Raw genomic sequence first — 26,384 nt, forward strand, 5'->3', positions numbered from 1 at the left:
TTCAGCTGTTAAAGTTTTTGAGAATATAAATTACTTTTTCTTAATGATTACTTCCATTGTGTTTAAACATAAAATATCAGTAATGATTTATATCGAAGGCACAGTTCTGTGTAGATGTGATCTTTGAAGTAATAATTCTTATGTATTTAACTTCAAATTTTCTTTATTCTGTAAAATTGTTAACAACTCCAAAAATCTTAGATTTTTGACACAGCATAGTTTTTAATAAGCCGAAAGATTACAAAAACAATGTTTCTGTGAGTCTTATACAAATGCCTTCAAAGTTAACTTCTTACATGATGAATTCATCAAAACCAAATAACCAACATTGGCCCTTCGTTGTTCATCACATTCTAGACTCTGTTTGGATTTTGCCAACTTCTCCACTAAAAATTTTCCACTCAAATTAAATTCACCGTATGAATGCTAGTAGCTGAACTGGAAGTACAGCAACTGCTTTTCACCACTGAGACATCTATACTGACCTCATCATCAATTCAAAAAGCTATTATAATGTTCCTTCATTTTCCATAAATAAACACATGAAGCTGCATTTTTTTCCTTCTACACTCCAACTAAAACACCATGTTGCAACAAATTTAAACCATAGGCAGACCTTAGACTGACTCCTCTATTGATCTAGACAGTTTTGTGAAACTGTAAAACAATGAAATCTTTCTTTTTTTAATTAAGAATTTTTTTACTCATTCTACATACCAATCACAGATCTCCCTCTCTTCCCTCCTCCTGGGCCCCCAGGCTTGTCCCCCAACCCACTCCACATTCTCTCCCCCTGAAATGGTAAGGCCTCCCATAGGAAGTCAGCAGCGTCTGGTACATTCAGTTGAGGCAGGTCTAAGGCCCTCCCCCTGCATTAAGGCTGTGCAAGGTGTCCACCATAGGTAATGAGCTCCAAAAAGCCAGCTCACACACCAGGGATGGATCCTGATCCTATTGCCAAGGGATCCCTTAAGCAGACCAAACTACATAACTGTCTCATTTATGCAGAGGGGCTAGTCCAGTCCCATGGGGGCTCCACAGCTATTGGTCTAAATTTCATGAGTTCCCACTAGCTTGGTTCAGTTGTCTCTGCAGGTTTCCCCATCATAATCTTGATGCCCCTTGCTCATAGAATCCCTCTTCCCTCTCTTTGACTGGACTCCTGCAGCTCAGCCTGGTGCTTGGCTGTGAGTTTCTGCATCTGCTTCCATCAGTTACTGGGTGAAGGCTCTATGATGACAGTTAGGGTATCACCGATCTGATTACTGGGGTAAGCCAGCTCAGGCACCCTTCCCACTATTCCTAGTAGTCTAAGCTGAGGTCATCCTTGTGGATTCCTGGGAACTTACCTAGCAGCAAGTTTCTCCCTATCCCCATGATGTCTCCCTCTATCAAGTTATCTCTTTCATTGCCCTCCCACTCCATCCCTGTTCCAGCCTGACCATCCTGTTCCCTTATGTTCTCATCCCCCTTTCCCTACCCTCTATTGCTCCTCTTCACACCCAGTTTACTCATCTATTTCCCCTTGCCAGGGTGATTCATGTGTCCTTGTGAGGGTCCCCCTTGTTAGCTACCTTTTCTGGAGCTATGGTTTGTAGTCTGGCTATCCTTTGATTTACATCTAGTATCTAATTATGAATGAGTACACACCATGTTTGTCTTTCTGAGTCTGGATTAACTCACTCAGTATGATATTTTCCTAGTTCCATTCATTTGCCTGCAAATTTTATAATGTCATTTTTTGTTTTTTGTTTTTTGTTTTTTGTTTTTTTTACTGCTGAGTAGTACTTCATTGTGTATATGTACCACATTTTCTTTATCCATTCTTCGGTTGAGGGGCATATACTTTGTTTCCAGGTTCTGAATATTATGAACAATGCTGCTATGAACGTAGTTGAGAATGTGTCCTTGTGGTATGATTGAGTATTCCTTGGGTATATGCCCAAGAGTGGTATTTCTGGGTCCTGAGGTATATTGACTCCCACTTTTCTGAGAAACTGCCATACTGATCTCCAAAGTAGTTGTATAAGTTTGTACTCCACCAACAGTGGAGGAGTGTTCCCCCTACTCCACATCCCATCTAACATAAGCTGTCATCAGTGTTTTTCATTTTAGTCATTCTGACAGGTGTAAGATGGTATCTCAGAGTAATTTTGATTTGCAGTAAAATCTTTCTTGAAGTGTTTTGTTTAGGATATATTGCTTGTGATCAAATAATAAGATTTCTTAGGAATTTGTTCTTGCTATTTTGGCATGAGTCAATTAACTAGATTTTCAAAATCTATTGTAAATATCTAATGAGGAAACTATGGAAAGTTATAACCATCAAAAAATATTTTTGCCCTGGTTTACTTTTCTGAAACCATTTAAGGATTTGCACTAGTTTTGAACCATCTTAACCATTTGTCTGTTTCCAGGTCTTTGCTTTTGCTTTCCTTCTGGAAGGAACATTTTCCTCCTAGTCAGTAGAATGCATCTTTCCCTCATTTCTTTCAGGTTTACCCCACCAGAAATGCCTTCTTTGACTATTCTAAAAAGAAATAAAGAAAGAATGAATGAATGAAAGAAAGAAAAAGAAAGAGAGAGAGAGAAAGAAAGGAAGGAAGGAAGGAAGGAAGGAAGGAAGGAAGAAAGAGAGAAAGAAAGGAAGGAAGGAAGGAAGGAAGAAAGGAAGAAAGGAAGAAAAGAAAGGTAATCATAGGCTGGAGAGATGGCTTAGCTGTTAAGAGCACTGGCTGTTCTTCCAGAGGTCCTGAGTTCAATTCCCAGCCACCACATGGTGGCTCACAACCATCCATAGTGAGATTTGGTGCCCTCTTCTGACCTGCAAGCATATCTGTAGGCAGAACACTGTATACATAATAAATAAATAAATCTTTTTTTTTTTTTAAAAAAAAAAAAAGGTAATCACAACCTGTTCCACTATAGCAGTCTTTATTCCATTCATTATGCTTAATTAAAAATATTAATTATGTGCATTTATGTGTGCCTGTATAGGAGTATGAACATGTTATTGCAAGTGCCCTCAGATGCCAGAACAGGGTGTTGGATCCTCTGCAGCTGGAGTTATAGGTGGCTGTAAACTGTCTGTCTTGAACACTAGGAACTGAACTCCAAGAGTTGTACATTCTCTTAACTGCTGAGCCATCCCTTCAGCCGAGTTCCTTGTTTTTGTTGATTATGCCTTTTTGTTTTCATTGTTGGGCTGACTTTTGTGGTTGTTGTTATTTTTTTTACATATTTGCCATCACATACTAATATGTCTACATGTGTATTGTCTCTTTCTTCTGGAGTATAATCCTCTAGCAACAGACTTTGATTGAAAGTATTTTATCATAACATTATATCTTTTGTAAATTTTTTATGTATGTCAAAAATTCTAATGGAGACATTAGTTGTGGTAGAGTATACCTATCATACCTTTGTTGGGACATGTAGGATCACAAGCAATTCTTTAAACATTTTTTTTTGTTATTTGATATTTATTAAAATCAGCAGGATTTTGAAAGCTGTATTTTTTCCCAAGAAGAAAAATAGACTTAGAATGTAAAATATTAGTTGAGGTCACACAATCTCAGAAAGAAAAATAGAAAAATTTTCTCTCTTAAATGATGAATCTACCAATAATATATGAATATATGTAAACAGTGGCACACGTGGATACCGTATAATACATAGAAAATATAACAAGAAAGGATAACTATTAGGGGATGTTTAAGGACTTATGCAGGCAATGGACGTGAGTTGTGAAAGAGAGCATAAAGCCAATTGTTTTTGTAGTTGGAACTGTCATGGAGTTTTCATTTAGGGTGGTGAATAAGTGCATACAGAAATATTTAATGGTGTAAGTGTAACAACCAGTGTGGAACTCCACAGCTTTAAAATGACTTTTCTAACTGTATAGAAGGTTACTGAGTCTTATAGAATGTGAATCTGATTAATTTTTGTGTGTGATGTCCATTTTATTTGCAAGGTTTTTGGATAATAGAATTTTACAAAATAGTTTGAAAATACTGTGTATCTTCGAAATTGCTGTGTGGAGGAGGGTAAAAGTAGTGAAAGTACACAGTATATTTGTTGAAAGTGACGATTTTACCTGAGATCCGATTAATAAACATCTGCCTCCCAAGGGCTGGGATTAAAGGCGTGCGCCACCACTGCCCGGCAAAAGTAAATAATTTAAAAATAAATTTTGGAAATGTTTCTAGGACTACTGGTCTGGGAAATCTAAAAGTAGAATCTTAAATATCTGAACCATAGACAGTTCTAGAAAAATAAGATATCAGAATGAGAATGCCTTTCAAAGATTATAACCACTAACTTGAGATTTGTTGGAATAAAAGAGCAGCTTGAGTGGTAGGTCTTAGAAAATCCTATATTTCTGTCAACTTTTGTCAAGAATCTCAGGTTGAAAAGAACCTGTCCACTGACCTCATCTTCATAAGGGTGCTGTTTTTATCTGCAAGATGTACAACACCAGAAAGGTCTGGGAAGAGATTCTTGGCTTTTTACTTGGGGAAAAGTTTGTTGAAGGATGTATTTTTGATGTTTTTCTAATTTATCCCTAACTTTCTATGTAGGTCTAATATATATAGCTTATTATAATTCACATTACAAATAAGTGACAATCGGGGAGAAAAGCACACAGTATTAGAAAAGAAAGTCCTTCAAGGTCTGATTGCATTGTCCTTCACTAATTGTGCTTAACAATTCATTCAAAGTTTGAAACCTTTTTAAAAATTCTGCTTTACATCATTTATAAATAACAATAGAAAATTAAAGGCTATATGTTGTATTTTGAGTTACTGCACTCTCTTCTTAAAGAAAATTTTCTTATAATGCTTACAATGTTATCAATGATAAAAGAATGTTTATTGGATTCTACCTGTATTATTTCTTACCTTTTAAAAGTACTATATCTCAGATGGCTTTGGTTATCTCAAATAAAAATAGTATTTTGCTTTTAGTATTGAAAGAGCTGAAGTACTTTAAAACTAAGCTTGCTGACTGCCTATCCCTCCTGCCTCTAATCTGTCCATCCTCCCCTTCCATGAACTCCCTTTTATCTCCTGCTCTAGAGAAGTTTGGATTTCGAGTAATTATGACCCATATATCAGAAAACAATATTTGATACATGGCAAGAATATGTGTTCTAAGTTCACTGAATTATTGAGGCATGAAAAAAAGTTCTGAGGTTGGCTATATAACCAATAGTGTCATAAAATCAATAAATTTGCTATCTGAATAGAAATGAAGATCTCAGAATGAATTCTAAAATTTAGGTGTCTTGTATAGCCTTGTAGATGAATCATATTCCATTCAATTTCCATGCTTATATTTAAGTTTGCTTTCATTATGATGCCCTTGCATATTCTTAATCTAGTCTTTTAAGCTAATTATTTCTCTACTCCAAACACACAGCAATTTGGAAAACAACATATAGAGGGAGAAGCAGGGTGCAGGAGGAAAAGAACAGAGAGGGGGGGGAGAAGAGAAGATGAAGAAAGTCATTTATAAAGTTGAAGTACGAAGGTTGTGAATTTGAGGCCAGTCTGGGCTAAATAATGAGTTTCAAGCCATTAAGACTTTGTCTCAGAAAACCTGAAGCCAAACACCAAAATAACAAATTAAATCAGAGCAACAATAACAAAAACCAAGCTAAGTGACTCTGGAGAAGAAAGTGGAGTATACCACACTGAATGAATGTGAGGTTGTAGAAACTTAATTTACATTTATAAAAAGATGATTCCACATAATGTAGAGAACTTACCAGAACCTCCTTGGTTCTTAACACAGATTTCTGGATGTTTTAAATATGCTCTGCTCCAACTGTGCACTTGGGACCACAATTGGTTCAAAGACACATACTTTGAGAGGTAGAAGGAAGCCAAGAACAAATCTTATCCAGTCATTGACTTTCCTAGACTTCGTGGTATACAAGAATGTTTGCATAATGAATATTACTGGAGAGAGATGACATCTTCTTCTGGATCACAGACCATGATTGTTTATTTTCCAATAAGTCAATTATCTCCAGTCAGCACAGAAGTGAATTGTAGCCGTAGACAACTCAACACTTAGCATACAGGAATTGCTTGTTTGTCTTTGTATAAAATCTGAGGTATGGGGTCTGGTACAAATTCTCATACTCTAGACCAGTGGTTCTCAAACTTCCTAATACTGAAATCCTTTGATGCAGTTTCCTCATGTTGTGGTGACCCCCCAACCATAAAATTATTTTTGTTGTTACTTCATAACTGTAATTTTGCTACTGTTTTAGGTGACACCTGTGACAGAGTTATTTGTCCCCCACAGGGGTCGAGGGCCACAGGTTTGAGAACCACTGCTCTAAACAGTCCTGCTATTGTTAGTAGTATCTCTTTTTTTGTGTATAACTCTGAGACTTTTATCTTCTGCTAGTTTCCACAACTAACATTTAATTGAAAATATGCTCTTACATCCTTCACAGTTGACACTGTAAAAACATTGCAGGTTAATGTGTAAGAATTATGTGGATAAACCTCTTATAAATATTATTATGAGAAGAAAGCCTCAAAACTACATATGTATGCATGAATAATACACAAGACACTACATGTTTATATACATTCACATGTATATTTATGAATATACACAAAGTGTAGACCCATTTTGAAGCCAACATATACAAATAACCACATATATGTTCAAAGAAAGTTATAGGGGGTTATACACCAAACAATTGTAGAGAATTCTAAACTCTTTGAAAAGAAGGTGACTAGACAACTGGGCTAGTGGTTAGCGAGCAATGAATAGGAAAAAGAAAGAATTCCTGAGTTGGGCTGAGCTTTGCTCAGACTCTGGTTGAAACCAACCAGGTAAATATAAGTAAACAGTAAATAACACAAGTAAGTTGGTCAAATCTCTTTGCCAAGTGGATTTCCACATCAATAGACTAATCGTATTTGCTGGGAGAAAGGGACCTTATGTACAGAATTCCCTTAGCGGGATTATTCCCATGTGAAAGGATTCATCATTCTAAACAGATCTGAGATTTATGTGTTTGTGAAGAATCGTTCTTTAAAGAGTGCAGTATCAATCATTGAACATTCCTTGGGCTAAATGGATATATTTCACAGTCTAAGCTCTTCTTTTGTAAAGTCACTTTCAAAGTCCATATTTGGAAGCATCTAGCCAAATATTACATCCTTATTTTTCTTAAAAGTAGTACAATTTTAATAACTCCTTCAATATATCCTGAGTATCTGTTAATTAGAACTGTCATTTGAGTCTGTCTACAGTTCTTTTATCTTGGAATCTATTGAGCTGCTGCTTCTTGGGTACAATGTATTTCTCTAACAAATCTTCATTTATTGAGCATTTATTGGCTGGTTTGCACATTTCCTATTTTGTGCTCATGCCATTCCACCGTGTGACACTGTCTCCTGTTCCCTACTTCCTCAGTTCACCATAGTATCCCTGTCATATACACTAAATGCAAGTTCTTGTTTAACACTCTTCTTTGATAGCAGCATTACCCAATGCTAAAATAATCCTCAAATATTTAAAATTTGATTTTGTAGCTCTGGCCTTTCACTTACCCCCCACCCCACAACAAGCCCATACTGCATATCAAAATTGGTACTAAAGTGGCCATTCTTGCATGTGTTTAGGATGTTATGTGCCTATAGTAGCCAGAGGTCAACTTTGGATGTCATCCTCTTTCTCTGTCTGTCTTTCCAGATAGGATCTTTCAATGAATGTAGGGCTCACCAGTTGCCTAGGCTGCCTGCTCACTGAGCTCTGGGGATCCACACTGCACCTAGATTTTTTATGGATGCTAGGAATTTCAACTTCAGGCCTCATGCTTATGAGGCAAGCACTTTACCCACTCAACCATCTCTTCCAGTCCTGTGCAGATGGTCATTCCTAGTACTGTTTATTTTACTGATGTTCCTTATCTTGTCTGATACCATTATCATAAGGGAGATCTCTAAGATAAAAATAACAAGAAATAAAAATCAACTTGGGTACACTTTTGACTCTTTCAGTTTCTCTTATCAAGTCCCTTCCCTTGGACTGTAACTTATCTAGGGTTTGTCCCCTCCTACCCCAGTCACTTCCCTCTAACCCCATTCATTGTCACAGCCTTGTTAACCTCTGGTGCTAGACACTCACTTCCCTTGCTATACTTACAGCCCTAACTGTCTCCCTAATCTCTTCCTCTTTTTTAGTATCTTCCACCCCATTTGCATAAATGACCCCTCTACCCTCACTTCCTGTCTAAATTATCACACTTAGAATAAAATCTGGATTATGTGGCATTAAAAGCAACAACAACAAAATACAAAGCAGAAGGAAACACTGGCCGATCTAAGCCCAACTTGTGTTTTCATTCTCTCCTTCCATCCTGCCACTCCTGTACAGCTGTTTCTCAGCCAGGGCACATCCAGCATTCTCTGGTCTTACCACATCCTGCGATCTCTGCCACGACACAGATTTGTAAATGCCATTACTTCCGTCTGAACGGCAGTCTTTCCTCTCTTGTTTCATCGCAAATCATTTGAAGACCCACTTAGACGGCATATCCATCCCAATTCTTGCTTCATCCAGCCCTCATCTTGCTGCAGTCCCAAACAGTTTTCAAGTTCCTCCAAGTAATCTCACCAAATCTCTTAAAGAAGTATTCATGTGTGCTGGAGAGATGGCTCAGAGGTTAAGAACACTTGCTGCAACCTTATCTATATCTAATGTTGCATAGAACACATAAATATGTTTACTTGCTTGCCAGATATAAGGGAGTAACCTATCTCAATAAAATAAGGTGAATATTATTAGTGAATATAAAAAAATAAATGCACCAAAATTTCACCTGCAATAAGATCTTGGCATGTGGATTCCATTTGTTAGTTCCTTGTTTGATATGAACAGAGGAGGCTGAAGCAGAACACAGGTTGAGTGGGTAGGTATAGCCTATAGGTTAGCTATGGCTTAGCTAAAATGAAACCAGTTGGGCATGGACACTGGTCTCCCATTCTGGATGTGAGTACTGATCCTAGCCTAGAGTTTGCAGGTAGATCTTGGATTTGGGGAGGGTGTAAAGAGGGGAGGGTCATGTGAACTTACCTAGGTAAGCCCTTAAAGAAGATGTGTCAGATACAGCTAAGAAAAGAGACACAACATGCAATTTCTTTATTGTTAATCACTTGAAATGAAGTATGTTAAACTGTAAAACACTATTTCATAAAGAATAAAATTAAGGTAAGAATCTCTAAGAGGAAAAAAAAGAACACTTGATGTTCTTGCAGAAGACCCACTGAATTCCCGGTACCCACCTGGTGATTGACAGCCACCCATAACTCTGATTAGAGGATCTGATGTCCTCTTCTGACTTTTGTGGGCACCAAGCACACACATGGTCAAAATATGCATATGAATAAATCTAATGCAAATTCAAAAAGATTTATTCACCATTTATTTTCTTCAGTCTACAGTGTCTTAAGTGCCAGAGCCAAGTGTAGCTTTTCTTGTCTCCCAAATGACTTGAAGGTACTAGCCTCTTAAAATATGTGTGTCAAACTGAAATGAGGTGTCCTGAGGATGTCCAGGTAGTAGATGCTGGATGCAAGTGTAGAAAAGGCAGCAATGGAGTGAGGAGACCATATTTAGGTAATTTTGGAGAAGTAAAAAGAGATTTGTGAAAATAGGTCTTTAAGACAGAAGAAAAGCCAGAGGTTATGAAAGAAAAATGTCCATGGACAGAAGGCAAAGGAAGAGCTAGCCCAGAAGACACAGGGGCCAATTTCAGACTAGAGTAAAAAGAGAAAATGTCCCATGAGTGACTGGTGCTAAATTTCCCAAGAACCAACATGGTTAGACCATTGTATTTTCAAAATTAATTTAGTTCACCATTCCAAACTATTCTCTCAGAATTATTGAACACATAAAGGTAACAAGTACCTATGAATGTCAGGTGATTTACATGTCACTCACTTTTAGAAATGTTTTATGAACTGTCACTCCTCTTGGAGAACCTTGGTGCTCTGGGTTTGTTACTCAAGAAAGCTGTTGAGCATTGGGATTTTTAGCTTCTCATATTTTACCTGATTGGAAAGCCAGAATTCCACGAGTAGTGGTATTAAGCTGACAAAAGTCTTGGAACCTTTCACAAATAAGAAAATCAGCATGCTCCCTCACTCAGGCATCTTCAGAGGGAACAGTTTTGATTTAAACTGCTAATTCCTTTTGCCAGACAGTAGTAGGCAAAAGGAGATGATTTGGAATCCTTCCTCATCTTAATAAAGAGGATATGTTGGAGAGATAGCAGACTGTTATGGGTTTATGAATTCCTAAGAAAAGGGATCTGTCTTAACTCTAATTCATGAGTCTGTTTTCCTCCTGAGTGCAGTGTATTTACGCTGTTGCCTCACAGTTCTTGCTAGTATATTGTGTTACAATTTGTTGTTCTGTGTATTTCTTTTTCCCCAATACACTACCAATAGCCTCTGACTATGTTTGCTGAGCACAGTATAAACATTTTAATCTATTTTTCATCTGTCCATGTTCTATGTATAACTGAGCTGTTTTAACATAGATTTCATGGCTTGAGAAGAAAGAACAAGATTTCTCACGCCGATATTATACTCACATATTTCAATGGAAATATCAGCAAACTTTCTTCATATCGGTTATCCAAGGAGGGTCCTGGGTGATATAGGTGATTACAATGAAACAAAGATATACACATAGATGTGTACACTTACACACTTAGCTCACCTGAGAGTGAGGGAATTTTGCCTACTTACATGGAAAGAAGATTCAAAATTCAAGTTAGAAAATGTTAGAAGCATAACTTTTAAAGTATGTGAATAATATTGACATATTGCAAACATAAACTTGGATAGCATGCTTTTTATTCTTCTCTCTTGATGAGGTTTAGTGTAAGATATTAATATTTCATATTTATATGTATATGCTCACACATATACAAGTTTCTCCCATTACCTTGTAGGAATTCCTGAACCATAAACTATCCCTGAGAATTGATTCCACACTCCCTCAAATATGACTTTTCATAAGCCAACTCCTTTAAAAATATAGCATTTCATATATTTCCCAGACTACCCGTCAAATCTGTTGCATGCAAACATAATACTTTTACTACTTCCCTAACACATGGTGTTGAGAGGGAAAATTTTAATATATCTGTGTGATATCTACATTAATGCAATGGTGGAATATTGAAACCACTTTTATCTGCCATGTTTCTCAAATGAAAGTGGCAGCTAATTTTTATGGTAGTTAAACTGTGAACCTGGCTCACAATCTTGCCTCTATGGCTGTGCCCCTATGGTATTATTAAGGGCGTCGTCTTTATTCTTCATCTTAGACTTTCAAAGTTGCTATGGATATAGGAAGCATATCATGTGGCCATGTCTGTACCGGAAAATGTGTGCAGCAAATTCTTAATAGAATCCACAGGCCTTTCAAGAGATTGCAGTAAAATGTCCTGGCGTTTCCAAGGAATGCTATAGTGAGTTTGCCACTTTACCTGTTGCATGTCTGGCTTGCCGTCCATTTTATACCTTCATACTTCATACACCCATGGGTGAATTTGCTTGTGGTGAATAAAGACTTTTGAGGTAAACATGGCAACTGTTAGCAGCAGTAACTTTCTATGAAAAAGGCTCTGCTGATAAGCAAACTTCTCTCGTGAATGCTTGAGTGGCTTGGAAAGAGATCATGCTCAAATATCCTTATGCTTTTATGTGAAATGAGCATGCCAGATTCCTTGCTGCAAGGCTGATAAACTCTTGCAGCACTCCCAGTCAACAATATCTTTTCTTTAGCTGTCCTGATTCAATGAATGACATTCAGTGTTGGTAAATCCCCCTCAGAGTAACTCGAGCTTACATGTGCCACGCCACAATACCAGTAATGACAAGATCCTGAGGGGATTTGAAACCCTACCTCAACAAATTTATTTCTGTTTTTCAACATATATTCAAAGCAACACTTTGGCATTGTAATGTGATTCTTGACAGGGTAAGGTAAATTCATCATGCTAAACTGAAATGTTTCTGGCAGATGTCTACCCTGTAACAATCAAATTGAGTATACTGTAATATATGACAACCAGAGTGCTACCTTTAGTTGTAAAACTTACAAGTATAATACTTTATTAATGCAAACCTGGAATGCAATTACACAAGGCATTATCCCAACATGTTTTTTCATTTAGAAAACTTTTTGCAGACAGAGTGCCAACTAACAAACAATGAAAAATTTTAAATGGATATAGGGCAGAAAGAAACTGTAACCTTTACGTTTCAAAGATATTCAGGCATTTTGATACATTTCAAAATCACATGCCTGCTGAAATTTAAGAAAGCATAAAAGTGAAATGTTTTCTCTTATTAAAAATTAACTTCTGCTCTCCATGCAAAAAGTCATTTGTCCCAGAAGAATGCTCTTCTTTAGAGAAGGAATGATTAAAATGCCAACAGTAAGCAGTGAAATCCTAAAAGTGGATAGTTTTTGCAATAACCTAAATATGGACACCATCTATATGCTTTAACATAATCGATCACATTTTTGCTCCAAGCACCTAAAACATATTTTGTTTGAAAGAAGTTGTCATCCAAATGAATGGTACCCTTTTGACTTCCTAATAAATTCAAAAGCTCTGCATGTGACTTCTGGTCTATGGCATATTTACTCAAAACAAAAGCACTCACAGGATCAAAACATAAAAACCTTTTAAGTGTCTGCCACATGTAGCTTTCCGTGTTACAGTTTTCAGACAGCAACAACTCCTGTTGCCTTGCTTCCTATACTTTCCAAAAATATTTCAAAATATGTATTTGCATGAACAGATAAGCTACCAGCTCCTTTTTGATGACCCACGTGCCAGAGATAAATTGAGTTTCTGCCAGGGGATCTGCGTTCTGACTCTCTTTAAGTATCTCTCTCTCTCAGTAGAAACAACTCTTGATAGGCCCCTCCCTCAAAGATTCCAAGTGGCATTCTCTTGCTCTGGTAGCTCTCTGTCTTTTGCCCTCATTATTTGTGTTCTCCAAAGACTTCTTTGGAAGTTCTTAGATATTTGCAACTCAAATTTAGATATTTACATTGAAAGTTGATTATTAAAAAGAAAGCACAGCGATACATTCAATACCTCTTTTATTCTTTAGTGTGAAAATGGAATAGTTAAGACAGGTTTGGTCATTTTACTAGAATTATGGAAAAATAAGATATGACACCTAGAACTCAAGGCAAGTTAGGTAACCTCTCCAGGGAAGTAAACAGCCCCCAGAACAACACAAAATTGGAACATCTCCAATTGGGAATTTGAGTCAGGTGGTGTAAAAAGATAAAATTGGCATATAGCTTCGGAAACTTTACTCACTAATTTTACTGCTGCTGGAGGCCAAGCAGAGATTTGAGTCATCGACTGGTCCCTGGGACTCGACTTACACAATGCACTAGTTACAGAATTTTTCACTTAGTCAACTGATCAGTTACCAGTAAATGAATGGTTAGTAATTGGCTAATTTAGCTTTCAAAGGTCAGGCTAGAGGTGTGAATAATGCAGTAGAGATCTGTCCTGTTAATATGCATCCCTGTTGTTGCTTAGTTTGTGTCTGATTTTGAACATTTAAGTTTCCACAGTGTACGACTAAACACCAAGAGCAGATGCTTGAGCATCTCTTCTCCGGCAGGCCCTCTGGATGTCTTAGTCCATGTCATCTGCTCACTTTCTGCCTTTCATTTCTCTCACATTCACCCCATCTCTACACATCTCACCCAGAATTCACCCTATCCCTAAACTCCCCCACCCCTGCACTTTGTCTTACAGGGAACATACTGGACGAGAGAATTGGGACATTTCATTCTAATTTGTCTGTTAAGATCAACCACCAGACCACCACATATACAGCCATGGTTACCATTCAAATCTATAGGAATTTTGGTAAAAGTTCCTAATATTGGTGAGGCTGCTTTAAGCAACTTCAAATCCAACATCGTATTGAAGGAAACATGGCTTTCATGTCTTGAAACATAAATGTTCTTCCAACCTTTGATGAACTTGACTTTATTTCATATTCATAGAGTTCATATGATAATACAGGACATACTTAAAGCCACTTACCTAGGTCATGCTTTCAGTTATCATGATTTTCAAATGGGCTTAATTAAAGTCCCCATGCCCTGCACACATCACTGCAAAGTCTTGGTACATGTCTGCACCATCATTTGGATAAGTGAAGCAATGCACAGGCTTTCCAAGTTGTGCTTCATCACCTCCAGTGCACTGCCCATATTGCTTCCTTGATATAATGCAGCAAAATATGAATTTGATCTCATCTTGGCTTCATTAATTACCCTCAGAAGCTTCATATGCCCTGGAGGAAGGAGTCTATACATTTCCGAAAAGCATTCCCAGTATTGTCTAGTGTGGCACAGCTCTGTTTCTCACCTCTACTCCTTCTCGTCCTGACCACTACCACAATTTCAGAATGCACTGATGACTGTGAACTTTCTCCAAATCTTTGAAGAATTATCTCCACTTTGGCAAAAGATCAAGGTTATCAGAAGGAGCCTATCACTCTCATCCCTCTGCTCTCCTGGACATTCTGCCCATCTCTATATTAATGTTCATTCACTACCTCTAAACTCAGAACTTGTTGACAAACACCATAATCACAGGGTTGTGTGTACATTTGTGTATAGAGGCAAAGGACAACCTCTGCTATCATTTCTCAGGCCCAATCCACAGTGTTTTTGAGACAGGGTCTCTTATTGGCATAGAACTTGCCAAATAGGCTAGACTTGGTAGGCAGTGACTCAGGGAGTCACCTGTCTCTGCCTCCCCAGCACAAATGTTTGGTGTCATCATGTCACTTTATGCTTCAAAGGGACTTACAAAGATGATCACACTAACTTTTTTAATCATTGAGATGCAATAAACCTGTTAAGTTTACCTGTCTAGGAGTGAACTGATACCTAAGCCTGATACTGGACCTATTTAGTTTTTCAGTTCAAAAGTGATATAATCACCGAAGGTAAACACATATAAATTGTTTTATTATCATTGGTAAGTTTATTTAAATACCCTCAAAAGTATACTTGTGGTATGATTCATTTCTAGACTAGGACTTCTGCTATAAATCTGCTTACATGTGCTGATGCAGAATGATTTCAGATTGCAGGGGAAAGTAAAACTCCATTATAGGTTGGGATCTTACAACTTTCTTTGTAAACACAGATGTAAACTGGGCCATTCTGAGTAGTAATGTTCTCTTTTTTGTTTGTCCTAACAAATTTTTAAGTGTCAAGTGATAGTGTGAAAGATGGATTATGATTAAAACAACATTGTTGAGGAGCTATCTGTCCAGGGCCACACTTGTTCTAGAATATTTGACTAGCTGTCCATGATAAAGGACACAAACACCCAAGGGATTCTCAGTATTTATCTTTTGAAAGAAATTTAGAAATACACGATAAAATTGACTGGATTCACACATGTGCTTTTGCACACACACACAAACTTACAACCTCATTAGTCAGGACACTGGCAGGAAATAGATGGCTCACTCAGAGGGCTTCAGCAAAGGGAGTTTTGTAAAAGAATGTTTGCAGAAGAACAATCAGTTGTAAGAAGATGAGCAAGGGGACCAGATTGTTAGAAACCAACCAATCAGAAATTATTTGTTCCAAGGCCTGGTGAGGGAGGATGAGGTATCAGGTGTCCACAGAAGGAGAAGCCCTGGGCAGAAGGCTTATGTATGGGGGAGGTCAATTCACTGCCTATCAGAAAGGAGACAAAATGCAGGATGGGAGTTAATAACAATGCCTTTCGGTCCCCTTTCTACCAGTGTCAACCATCCACAGATGCCCACCAAGCACATCAAAGAGGCAGAGGTGTTAAAGAGGTACAGAAGGGTAAATAGAAGATGAATGACGTGAGTGACACTTGACTAAGATAAAAGATATTGATAATAAGCACCAGTCAGTAATCTCTGTCAGGCTGACTGACTCAGCTAAGGGTGAGTACATGCAATGACAGTTAAGTACTCTAAGTGGCTGATTTTATATGTTGTCGAGCATCTAAGCAGTTTAACCATTCAAGTTAGGAGAGATGGGAGATAAGAAACATGACAGGTAAGATTTCATGTCTCCATTCCAGGTTGAGACAGAATAGTGGTGATCAAATCTGTTTATTCTACTAAACAACGTGTGAGATTTCATAAGACATATAAAGACATGATCCAAGAATACAAATTAAGTTTCCTAGGTTTATAAGTAAAGTAAGCATTACTTTGGGAAGAAAAGTCTAGTTATATGGCCCAGTTTTTTCATCTGTAAAATGGAGGTAAAAATGTATATCCTGGAAGAACTGTAGTGTTGAGAAGATCAAATAAGAAAATGGATTTGGTTTCCTTTTGAAAAGCTTAACAAGCTCTACAAATGTCAGGCCCTATCACTTCTGGATGCTATCTCACAAAGCTGGTCCTTAGGTGTGTGCTTGCCAATCATCACGTCCTGTCTTTCGGACTATCTTCGCTTAACACATGGAGCACTTCACTCAACTTCAACTGAAACATCACACACAAAGGAAAGATAATCAGTGAGGAAATCCAAATGTGTTGGCAATACCACTGCATGTTAAAAAGAAAGAATGAGATTCACGTTGAACTTCGTTTCTGCCATGCATAACTCCTCTTTCCATAGGTTCTATTAACTTCAAAGGGAGCTCCGTGCATGTAAATGATTATATTTATTGGATGCGCCAACTCCTTCTTATCCTCTGGGCACAATTAGAAATATCATAGAAAATGAGTGTTAGAGACTTGGATCCATATTTGATATTCTATGGGAAATTTCCCATCGTTACAGATGTTAAAAATCCTGCCGAACAGTCCAGCTATGAATTTGTAGTATTCACCCTTTTATATCCTTGGAGTAATTTTTTTCTATGATTTTAGAATGTTCTTCTTACAATAAAGGAAACTTTCTCTCTCTCTCTCTCTCTCTCTCTCTCTCTCTCTCTCTCTCTCCATATATATATGGATTTTGGCTGATGTCTAATAAACTTAAAACTTGGTCTAATAATACAAATTTATACCACATAGGCCCTGTCTTGAGGAACTGTTAGTGCCTCCCTAACTAGACTACACTGTGATTGTGATTTCAGGGTTCATTGCAAATGCAGGCATTATCAATATTCTTGTTAGTGAGTTTTCTCTGGGAGGAATCTCTTGAATCAATGAAAACCCCTTGGTGTGTACAGAGCACCGTGCCTTTTATAGCAATTTGTTGTTTACTCACTCTGTATTCAGGAGTCTTTCAGCTTATAATGGAAGTATCTCCAAGACTGACTGTGACAAATAACTTAATGTCCTCATTATGTTCTATCAGTAAATATAAAGATCCTATAAATGCTACAGACATCTGGCCTCAGCAATACTGTGAGTATGTTTGTGTGTTTATAAATTCAGCTAAGACGACAAGTTAATATTCAGCTGTACACTCTTTTAAAGTGTCACATAGAGGGAAAAATGAGCCTTTCAAATGAAATATATTAAATCATTATCAGAGAATGTTGTAATTGCATGATGAAAATATCTGTACTGAACATACCCACATATAATTGGTGAATTGAAAGATACAAATACTCCTATAATGCTTTGATAAGCAACTAGTTACGAAGATTCTTTTCAGTTCACCTTGTAGACCAACAAATAAAACTACATCAAAGTAACTTCGATCAATCTTGAATTATTCGTAATAAATAAATTAGAAGAGGCTAACTTTAGTAAATATTTATAAGCAAAATAACCTCAAGTCTATATTGCAATCAGATTTCTAGTGAAAATATGTGTAAGTGGGTTTATTTTGAAAGGAAAAGTCCTACTCCCAATGTCATAACCAATTAAATTCTCCAGGTAATGACCCCATTTGCATAGTGAGCGGAACCCACAAGTGGGAATTTTAATGGGTACACCACCTGAGTGCAGTAATCGAGAGTGACACATCTTGAACTAGTTTTGTGCTTACCTCACTGAAAATTCTACTCAGATTATTTTGAATGTCAAGCTACAAGTCAAATTCCAAGATGATGGATTTGTTCTTTTTTAAGCACCAAGTTTGAATAAAAGAAATGTATTGCATATCTTTGCTTTAACTAATCTGTGTTTCTGTTTCTCCCCATTGCTTCATTTTCTTCAGTGATTGGAATTTAATTTTATTCATTAATTTGTGAATAATTAGATAAAAAGAAATAATGTCCTCAGCAGCTAAATTGCTTTTGGATTGCAATTTAATGTACTTTTACCAGAATATATATCCTATAGTTAAACTCATATTAACAGTTTACTAAAAGGTAATTGTGTAAATATGCCCAATTATTCTTTCTGATGATCTAACGAAGTCTAGTGTAGTGAGTATTCTGGGATATTTCACTTGTCCCTTACCCTGATGCCGATAAAACACACTTTCTGCAGATCTGATCAGAGAGGACTTGTCACCTGAAAGTGTTACTTCTAAGATATTCTCTGTATCTCTCGGGCACTATTCATGTCCTTGAAAGAACTGTGCACTCTGATTGAGGGATCATATGACGGCCACATTAAATTATATAATAAAGGAGATTTTAAAACTCTAAGAGTCAGACACATGATGAACTGTGCTTTCTAGGTTTTGAGGTGACATTTCAAAACCTCTTTTGTTTCACTCTAAGATTGCTTTCAGTACTGTTTGTAGATGTTTGACACTACTCAGCCACATCTGTAATTGGCATAGCATCCAGCAGACAGGCTCTGTACATCTTTACACTGCAACCTACCAAGTTAAGAAATGTATTGGTTCAATATAAAACAGCAGGCTGTTTTTAGACATAGTTACTAGTGCACAAGCTTTAATATGGCTTGGCTTCATCCTATAATGAGATCTTTTGGTTCCCTGCTCAACAGACTTTTATTCCTTTGGAAAAGGCTATGAACTATGTCAAGTGGCTCAGGTGCTTTTGTCCACCCTCTTTCTTGGCTTTGGAATGTAATTCCTTTGCTTCTACCCCTTTATGCATCAGACAGAACTTAAGAACCATTTTGATTTTTCAAGTTAAACTTGGGATTTTTTTGTTTGAATTTGGTTTTTTCTTTTTTCTTTTTCTTTTTTCTAAGAATGATTACTTTCTCAACTCAGTTTCACCAAAGAAGCTGCCTGGAAGTAAATACCTCATTGTAGAGCTATGCTTTGTCTTTGTCTTCAACAGATGTATCTTTAGCTCCAGGTGGCTAATGTATCAAAGGATGAGTTTCCTAAAATGGTTTCTCCACAGCCAGATAAACGATTCTGTGTTTGTATTTATCAAATAAAATAAGGGGAGCATCCCAGACAGAAATAATGCACAAACAACAGAAACGCGAGCTACTGCCCAACTGCGAGACACGGGACTACTTATTTGACAATTGGCTGCTTCTGAGCTTTAGTTGTGGCCTTTGTGGAAAATATGCTCTGTCCCAGTATAGCAAAAATAGTGCAGGACAGACAGGTCTCCCCCCCCTTAAAGGATACTGGTTTTTAGCTAGGATCTGCTGACTTTGCACTTCACCTCCAGATTAGCTACTGATATCATTAAAATTTGATCTTATAAGTAGTATTTTGAGACATCATCCTTTGTTTTTAAAGATTATGGTTTATTTATTCATTTATTTACTATTTATATGTGTATATGAGGGAGAGAGGCTGTATAAGTTTCCATGCACTATGTACATGCAGATACCAAGGGAGGCCAGAAGAGAGTGTCATATTCCCCGAAACTGGAGTTATAAAGGTAGTTATATTAGACTCCCGGAGCTCCACCAGGGGCCTAACTGTGGATCTCTGCATCCAGATTCCTCAGTCCTTGGATGGGGTTTCTGGCACGACTATTAGGGTGTTTGGCCATCCCATCACCAGAGTAGGTCAGTTCCGGCTGTCTCTCGACCATTGCCAGCAGTCTATTGTGGGGGTATCTTTGTGGATTTCTGTGGGCCTCTCTAGCACTTTGTTTCTTCCTTTTTTCATGTGATCTTCATTTACCATGGTCTCCTATTCCTTGTTCTCCCTCTCATGAGCAAGAATTGTTGAAACCAAGGTTGGATAAAGCACAGGGACAAATAGCCAAACGAATGGAAACACATGAACTATGAACCAAAAGCTGAGGGGCCCCCAACTGGATCAGGCCCTCTGAATAGGTGCGACAGTTGATTGGCTTGATCTGTTTGGGAGGCATCTAGGCAGTGGTACCAGGTCCTGTGCTCATTGCATGAGTTGGCTGTTTGAAACCTGGGGCTTATGCAGGGACGCTTGGCCCATTCTGGGAGGAGGGGACTGGACCTGCCTGGACTGAGTCTACCAGGTTGATCTCATTCCTCCGGGGAGGCTTTGCCCTGGAGGAGGTGGGAATGGGGGGGTGGGCTGGGGGGAAGGGGAGGGGGGCAGGAGCGGGGAGAACAAGGGAATCCATGGCTGATATGTAGAACTGAATGGTATTGTAAAATAAAATAAAAGGAAAAAAAAATAAAGGTAGTTATAAGTACCCTGATGTGGGCACCAGTAACCAAACCTAGATCCTTTTGAACATGGGTGTTCTGAAAAAGCAGGAACTGCTGTTAGCATTAAGCCATTTCTCCAGTCCCAGACACACAGATTTTTAAAGTAAAAGGTGCTGACACTATTCCCTCAGAAATTTGCGATGGGAAGATACATGGTAATTTAATGATCAGTAACTTTTTTTGCTAAACCAATTCCCATATTAGGGCTGTACCACAATGCCATTGTTTCCATAACTTTTTTTTTCTATTTTAAACCAAACCTCTAATAATAACCTTAGATAGTTAAGCAACAATGGAATCCTCGGTGGTGGAGTTAACAATGTCTTCCTCAGAGATGTCAATCTTCTTCCTTGGGTTGAAACTTCCTGAGCATCATGTCATTTCCTTAAGGTACCTAGTATCTCATCAAGCACATAGAAAACACTCACAGAGATGAACACTGTAACCAGTCCCCTGCAATAAGAAACACTTGGTTAAAAATGTAAGTAGATGCAGAGGAAACCCTAGCAATATATTAACGTTGTTTCAAAAAAGTTGGTATGTTACTGCCTTTGTGTAAGAGGAGAAGAAAAATGGTATTTGATGAAATCTTACTGTTTCTCAGATTAGATGAAGCAATCCTATGGAACTATAAATCACAAGTAATTGAAAGGAAGTTTTTGAATAGTGTTAAATTAAAAATAATCTTAACAGTGGGATTAATATACTGCTAAATACTAATTTTATATTAGTAATATTAGTAAATGATTGATTAGGAATATGGATAAACCTAAGCATTAAATAGTACTGCAAAAGGCAAGCCAGACAGTTCCTTGGCAGGAGCCTTGTTTGTTAGGCAGTGATGTCTGGTGTACAGAACTTATTTAGAGTCTAGAGCACGGAGTTTTTATGGATAGAGAATGGCAAATTATTACACAGGTTGTCTTGGCTACTCTTTGATCTATTCAGACAACACCTACTGTTCCAGTGAGGAAAATGGCTACAGTAACCCACTGTGAAGTCACAAAGTTATTTTGGGGGAGGGTATTGATACGAGGGGAGGGAGGGGAGATTGTGGTCCAGATGTATTGTATGAGAGAGGATAAAAAATGTAAAAACAAAACAAAACAAGACTTCTCATGAATAGTTCTACTACTGTTTTTGTTAAATCCCAACTCCAAAACATCTTCAAATATTTATCTTAGCTGTATTAGATAGAAAGACTTCTGACAATGGAGTTTTATGTAAAATTCATTAAAGGGGATACCTGATTTTACAACTTGGAATACTTGTGCTTGCTATTCAGAGTCAGCATATATAAAATAATTTCTTTAGTTTTGTAAATTAAAACGAATTCCTTAGGTAGACAAGTGAAATCAATCTATGGAAATGTGAATAGTAGTGGATTGTTCATGATGAATTCCAGCACTTGGGAGGCTGGGGAGGGGAACCGGTGTGAGGCTGAAGTTACCATGGGCTATATAGTGGAGTGCAAGCCAGCCCTGATTACTGATGAAATCTTATCTTAAAAAAGAAAGACAGAAGAAAACAGAGAGGGACGGATGAAAAGAGGAAGGGAGGAAAGGAGTAGGGGGAAAGAAAGAAGGGAGATGATAAGGAAGGGAGGGGGGGTTGGAGGAATGAAGGAAGGAAGAGCAGGAAAAAGGAAGCTTATCTTTTCCATGCTGTGAATATTCAAAAGAACACTGTATTTTGATAACATAGGTCGATGGCTTGTAGATAAAATATTCCAAATATTACTATGTTCATTAGTGGTCATGAGTTTTGTCATCTACATAGAAAGACTGGGAAAGGGAGACTAGGAAAATTTTCAGGAAGAAGTATAAAAGGGTAAAGAAATCCTTCATGTTTCACATTATCATCAAAATAATTTAAATATAAAGCAACTAATATATTAATTAGATATAAAAGGATCTTAAAGCACAATAAAGAGTTCATTTTTTTTAATTTTAAAATATCCAGGATAATACAGCTCCAGTTTGAAAATATGCCACATTTAAGAAGAGACTCAATGTCTAACTGTAAACTATAGCAATTAGTCTTGACAGCCATACGATTCAACAAAACACTACATATCAATATTCTAAAATATATTGAAACTGTTTTCACATTTGCCTATTTTTCTTTTGAATTATACAAGATGCCTTAAGGAATGGCTTGCCTGGCGTACAGAGCTGAAGAAAAGTCCTACATGTATAAGTATGGAAATTAACTTTTGGTATTCACTAATGTTCTCTATTGCAGAAAAACATTTCAAATGCACTATCATTTTCATTGCAACTCATATCGGGATATATTCGAGCATCAGACAAACCTATTGGTTAAACAGTCTAACAGGATATTGAGTCAAATATCCCAACAATCATAAAGAGGCTTATCAATAAACAAATGCTCTTCTCCATCCTATGACATAGGCACAAGCTAACGTTGGGTATATGGAAATATTAAGGTTCCCATTATATTTGACATAACAAATGAAGAAGAAGGCAGTTGTATATTAGCACTGTATTTAAGCCACATTTTAAAGTGTATGCATGCATAAATTGCACCAGAAGGGAGATTCACTTGTTTTTCTTTATCAAAGAATATTTAAAATAATAATTTAATTATAAGATAAGCATACTCTCAAAGGAAAAACATTGGAGACATTCTCATTCTTCATGTTTAAAAAAAAAAGCTCAGGTCTCCTAAAATCTAGTTTGGCTAAAGGCTTCCTAAAAATGCATCTTTTAAAAACAATCTGATATTCATCTGGAACTGTAAAGAACCACTAAATTACCAAATATACTTTCAAGAGCCTGCAAAGCATTAGTCAATGCAACCAAATTTTAAATCTGAAGAGAAAAAAAGAAAATCATATGGGAGGATGTATGTAAAACCAAACGCTCCCTTTCATAAGAGCTGACTCCATCACTATCCAGTCTTGTCACAGATATATATCTTTATACTTTTAGTATCTTTATAACCTGGCACATTGGCATTTTTTTTTTTTTTTGGTTTTTCGAGACAGGGTTTCTCTGTGTAGCTTTGCGCCTTTCCTGGAACTCACTCTGTAGCCCAGGCCGGCCTCGAACTCACAGAGATCCGCCTGCCTCTGCTTCCCAAGTGCTGGGATTAAAGGCGTGCGCCACCACGCCCGGCAACACATTGGCATTTTTTAACATACAATTGGGATGCTGTTATCTGCTGATGGTGTTAGACATCTGAGCTCCTCCTGTAGTGGATGCAAGACACACGTGCTTTTGAAATACAAGACTGTGGCTACAAGCCAACCAAAATAAATAGACCCCCCCCAAAAAAACAGTCCCACATAAAGAACCAAATCTTTCAAATATAAGTGAGCTTTGGAAAAACCCCAAATCAGAATACTAGGGTTTTTTTAATCTTGAAAAAAAAAACTCATTTAAATGAAAGTTGTTAAAACGTGTTCTACATTTTTGGTAAAATATAGTTATGTTAACAAGGTATTATGTTTTCATTAAAATTTATAACACTTAAATTATGTGTAGGAAAGTGCATATTTGCATTAGTTCTGATTTTATAGTTTTAAGAAAGCTGTGTTGTTGAAATGTGCAATGGAGGCACATTTTTTTTCACTTGTTCGGAACACAAACAGTTCAGGCCACTCACCTTAAACTTTTTCCTAAATTTAATTCATCTTAAGGCATCCGAAATGCCACATTCTCCTTCAAGCCTTCCTCAATAGCCTGTTCTTTGCTTCTGTTTCTTCCTATGCCCTCTTTCCTTTCCAGTCCTGCCACGAGCATGCCTTGGGATCTGGTTCATTCTCTATGGCTCCCACCCTGCCCTCCTCCACTACATTGCATGCTGCTCTGAATGACAGCAGCATGATCTTCCTCAGTGCCCTCTGGGTAGAACATTGGAGGTGAGAGCACACAAAACAGACCAACATGGAGAGTCCTGCATCTGTCTGCAGCTCTGCCCCGTATGTGTGCTTACTTAGAATAATGAATGTTCACTTTTAACCTCTAATAGATAAACATCAAAGATAAATGATCTGGCTTAAATACCTATTGAGCAATGTTGTGTTTAGAGCAAAGAGCTGCTGAGAATGATTAGGAGAAACACATATGTCAACAGAAAGAAGACAGACAACATTTGTGTGTGTGTTTGTGTATCAAAATATCTTCCAACTATTATCGTCTACAAAGAAGCTTCAGAAACCAGTTAGTTAAAACTTCACATATTAAACCATATAGATTTAGTGAAAGAAAAAGAATTTCAGAGATTACTTAAACATAATGAGTTAACAGTGCAAACACTGAGTTGCTTCATGAGAATCTTACCATGTGCTTTTCTTTCCCCTACAAGAAATATTGTAAAATGTCTCCAGTTTTAATACAAACAAAAGATAAATCTTTATGACGGAAAACAGATGCCACAGCATTCCATACAGATTTCTAAACAGTCTGAGGATTCACAACAGGCATCCATGATGCCACAGTCCATGTCACAAGGGCAGTTGCAGTCATCGCCCATCTCGTCACCACAGCAGCAGCAGCAGGCTTCGGAGGTGCAGATGCCGCAGGAAGCTTGTCCCAGGACAATATTGCAGAGGGTCAGGAATTCACAGAACAAGCACGCCAGGATACAGTGGACACAACAGTCTTCATTCACAGGCCAGAGGAGACCACATAGTGGAGAAAAAGGGGACACAAAATACATATGTCATCCAGAGAGTAGGTAAAAACTGGTCCAAGTTACAGTCAAATGATACCCAGCCCTAGACTTCTGTTGTTGATTGTGAGCCAGATGTCCAACAAGGAGCTTGGGCTAAATTCTAGATAAGTGACCTCTAGATGTAGATACTGGGCTGGAAAAGTGATCTGTGGTTGTCCGCATGACTGTGCATGTGTGTTGGATTATCACTGTAACCCACTGTGTCACAGCTCTTGATTCCAGGTACCACTTTTCTGTGTGTCTTACCCATTGTTCCTACAGCCTACTGCTCTTAGTAACATTGAGCTGAAATACATTTATTAAATAGAAAGTTCATTCATTTGTTCCACACATAGGCTTCACAATTGGAAAGAAAAAAGGAAATATTAGACATATTAATCACTAATTCAGAACTTAAAGTAGCATGTATTAAACCATGATCTGCTGTGGGATGTTAATGTATGTCCTGTGGGAGCCCTTCTTGGGTTCCTTGTGGCGTTACCCAGCAGGTTTGCATAGAGGATGATTAGGACCATGGGCCTGAGTGCAGGTGTCTGAGATGGTCTGCACTTGGCTGTACTGGGGGATGGTCTGTATGTCAAGTTGCTCTGATTGGTCAATAAATAAAACCTGATTGGTCGTGGCTAGGCAGGAGGTATGGGCGGGACTAACAGAGAGGAGAGATAAAAGAGCAGGAAGGCAGAAGGAGAGGCGGCCAGCCAGCTGCCAGCCACCCGCCAGGACAAGTAGCATGTGAAGATGCTGGTAAGCCACGAGCCGCGTGGCAAGGTATAGATTTGTAGAAATGCGTTACTTTAAGATATAGGAACAGTTAACAGGAGGCCTGCCACGGCCATACAGTTTGTAAGCAATATAAGTCTCTGTGTTTGCTTGGTTGGGTCTGAGCGGCTGTGGGACTGGCGGGTGACAGAGATTTGTCCTCACTGTGGGCAAGGCAGGAAAATTCTAGCTACAATGATCTACATGTTTTTTTCCAATTAACTCACTTTCATTTTTCTTTCTTTTTTTTGTTACAAAAACATTTTAAGAGAAACAATGTGACTTTCCAGTTGAGTCCAACTATAATTACTGCTCATGTCCTCCTGACAAAAGGGGTAGCCAACA

The 26,384-nt window shown here is 37.7% G+C and overlaps 1 protein-coding gene across 2 annotated transcripts in view; it reads right to left on the minus strand.

The window, feature by feature from the left end:
• Positions 1 to 22,507: 22,507 nt before the first annotated feature.
• The window catches only part of Mdfic (MyoD family inhibitor domain containing), an 83,149-nt gene continuing 79,272 nt past the window's right edge, over positions 22,508 to 26,384 (minus strand). For both annotated transcript variants that reach the window (XM_006984273.3, XM_042272812.2), the window contains exon 5: positions 22,508 to 25,207. In XM_006984273.3, the coding sequence (XP_006984335.1) occupies positions 24,960 to 25,207 (248 nt within the window). In that variant the 3' untranslated portion in view covers positions 22,508 to 24,959. The remainder of the gene's footprint in view (positions 25,208 to 26,384) is intronic.

This window comes from Peromyscus maniculatus, chromosome 3 (genome assembly GCF_049852395.1).
Source record: "Peromyscus maniculatus bairdii isolate BWxNUB_F1_BW_parent chromosome 3, HU_Pman_BW_mat_3.1, whole genome shotgun sequence".
Taxonomy (NCBI): domain Eukaryota; kingdom Metazoa; phylum Chordata; class Mammalia; order Rodentia; family Cricetidae; genus Peromyscus; species Peromyscus maniculatus.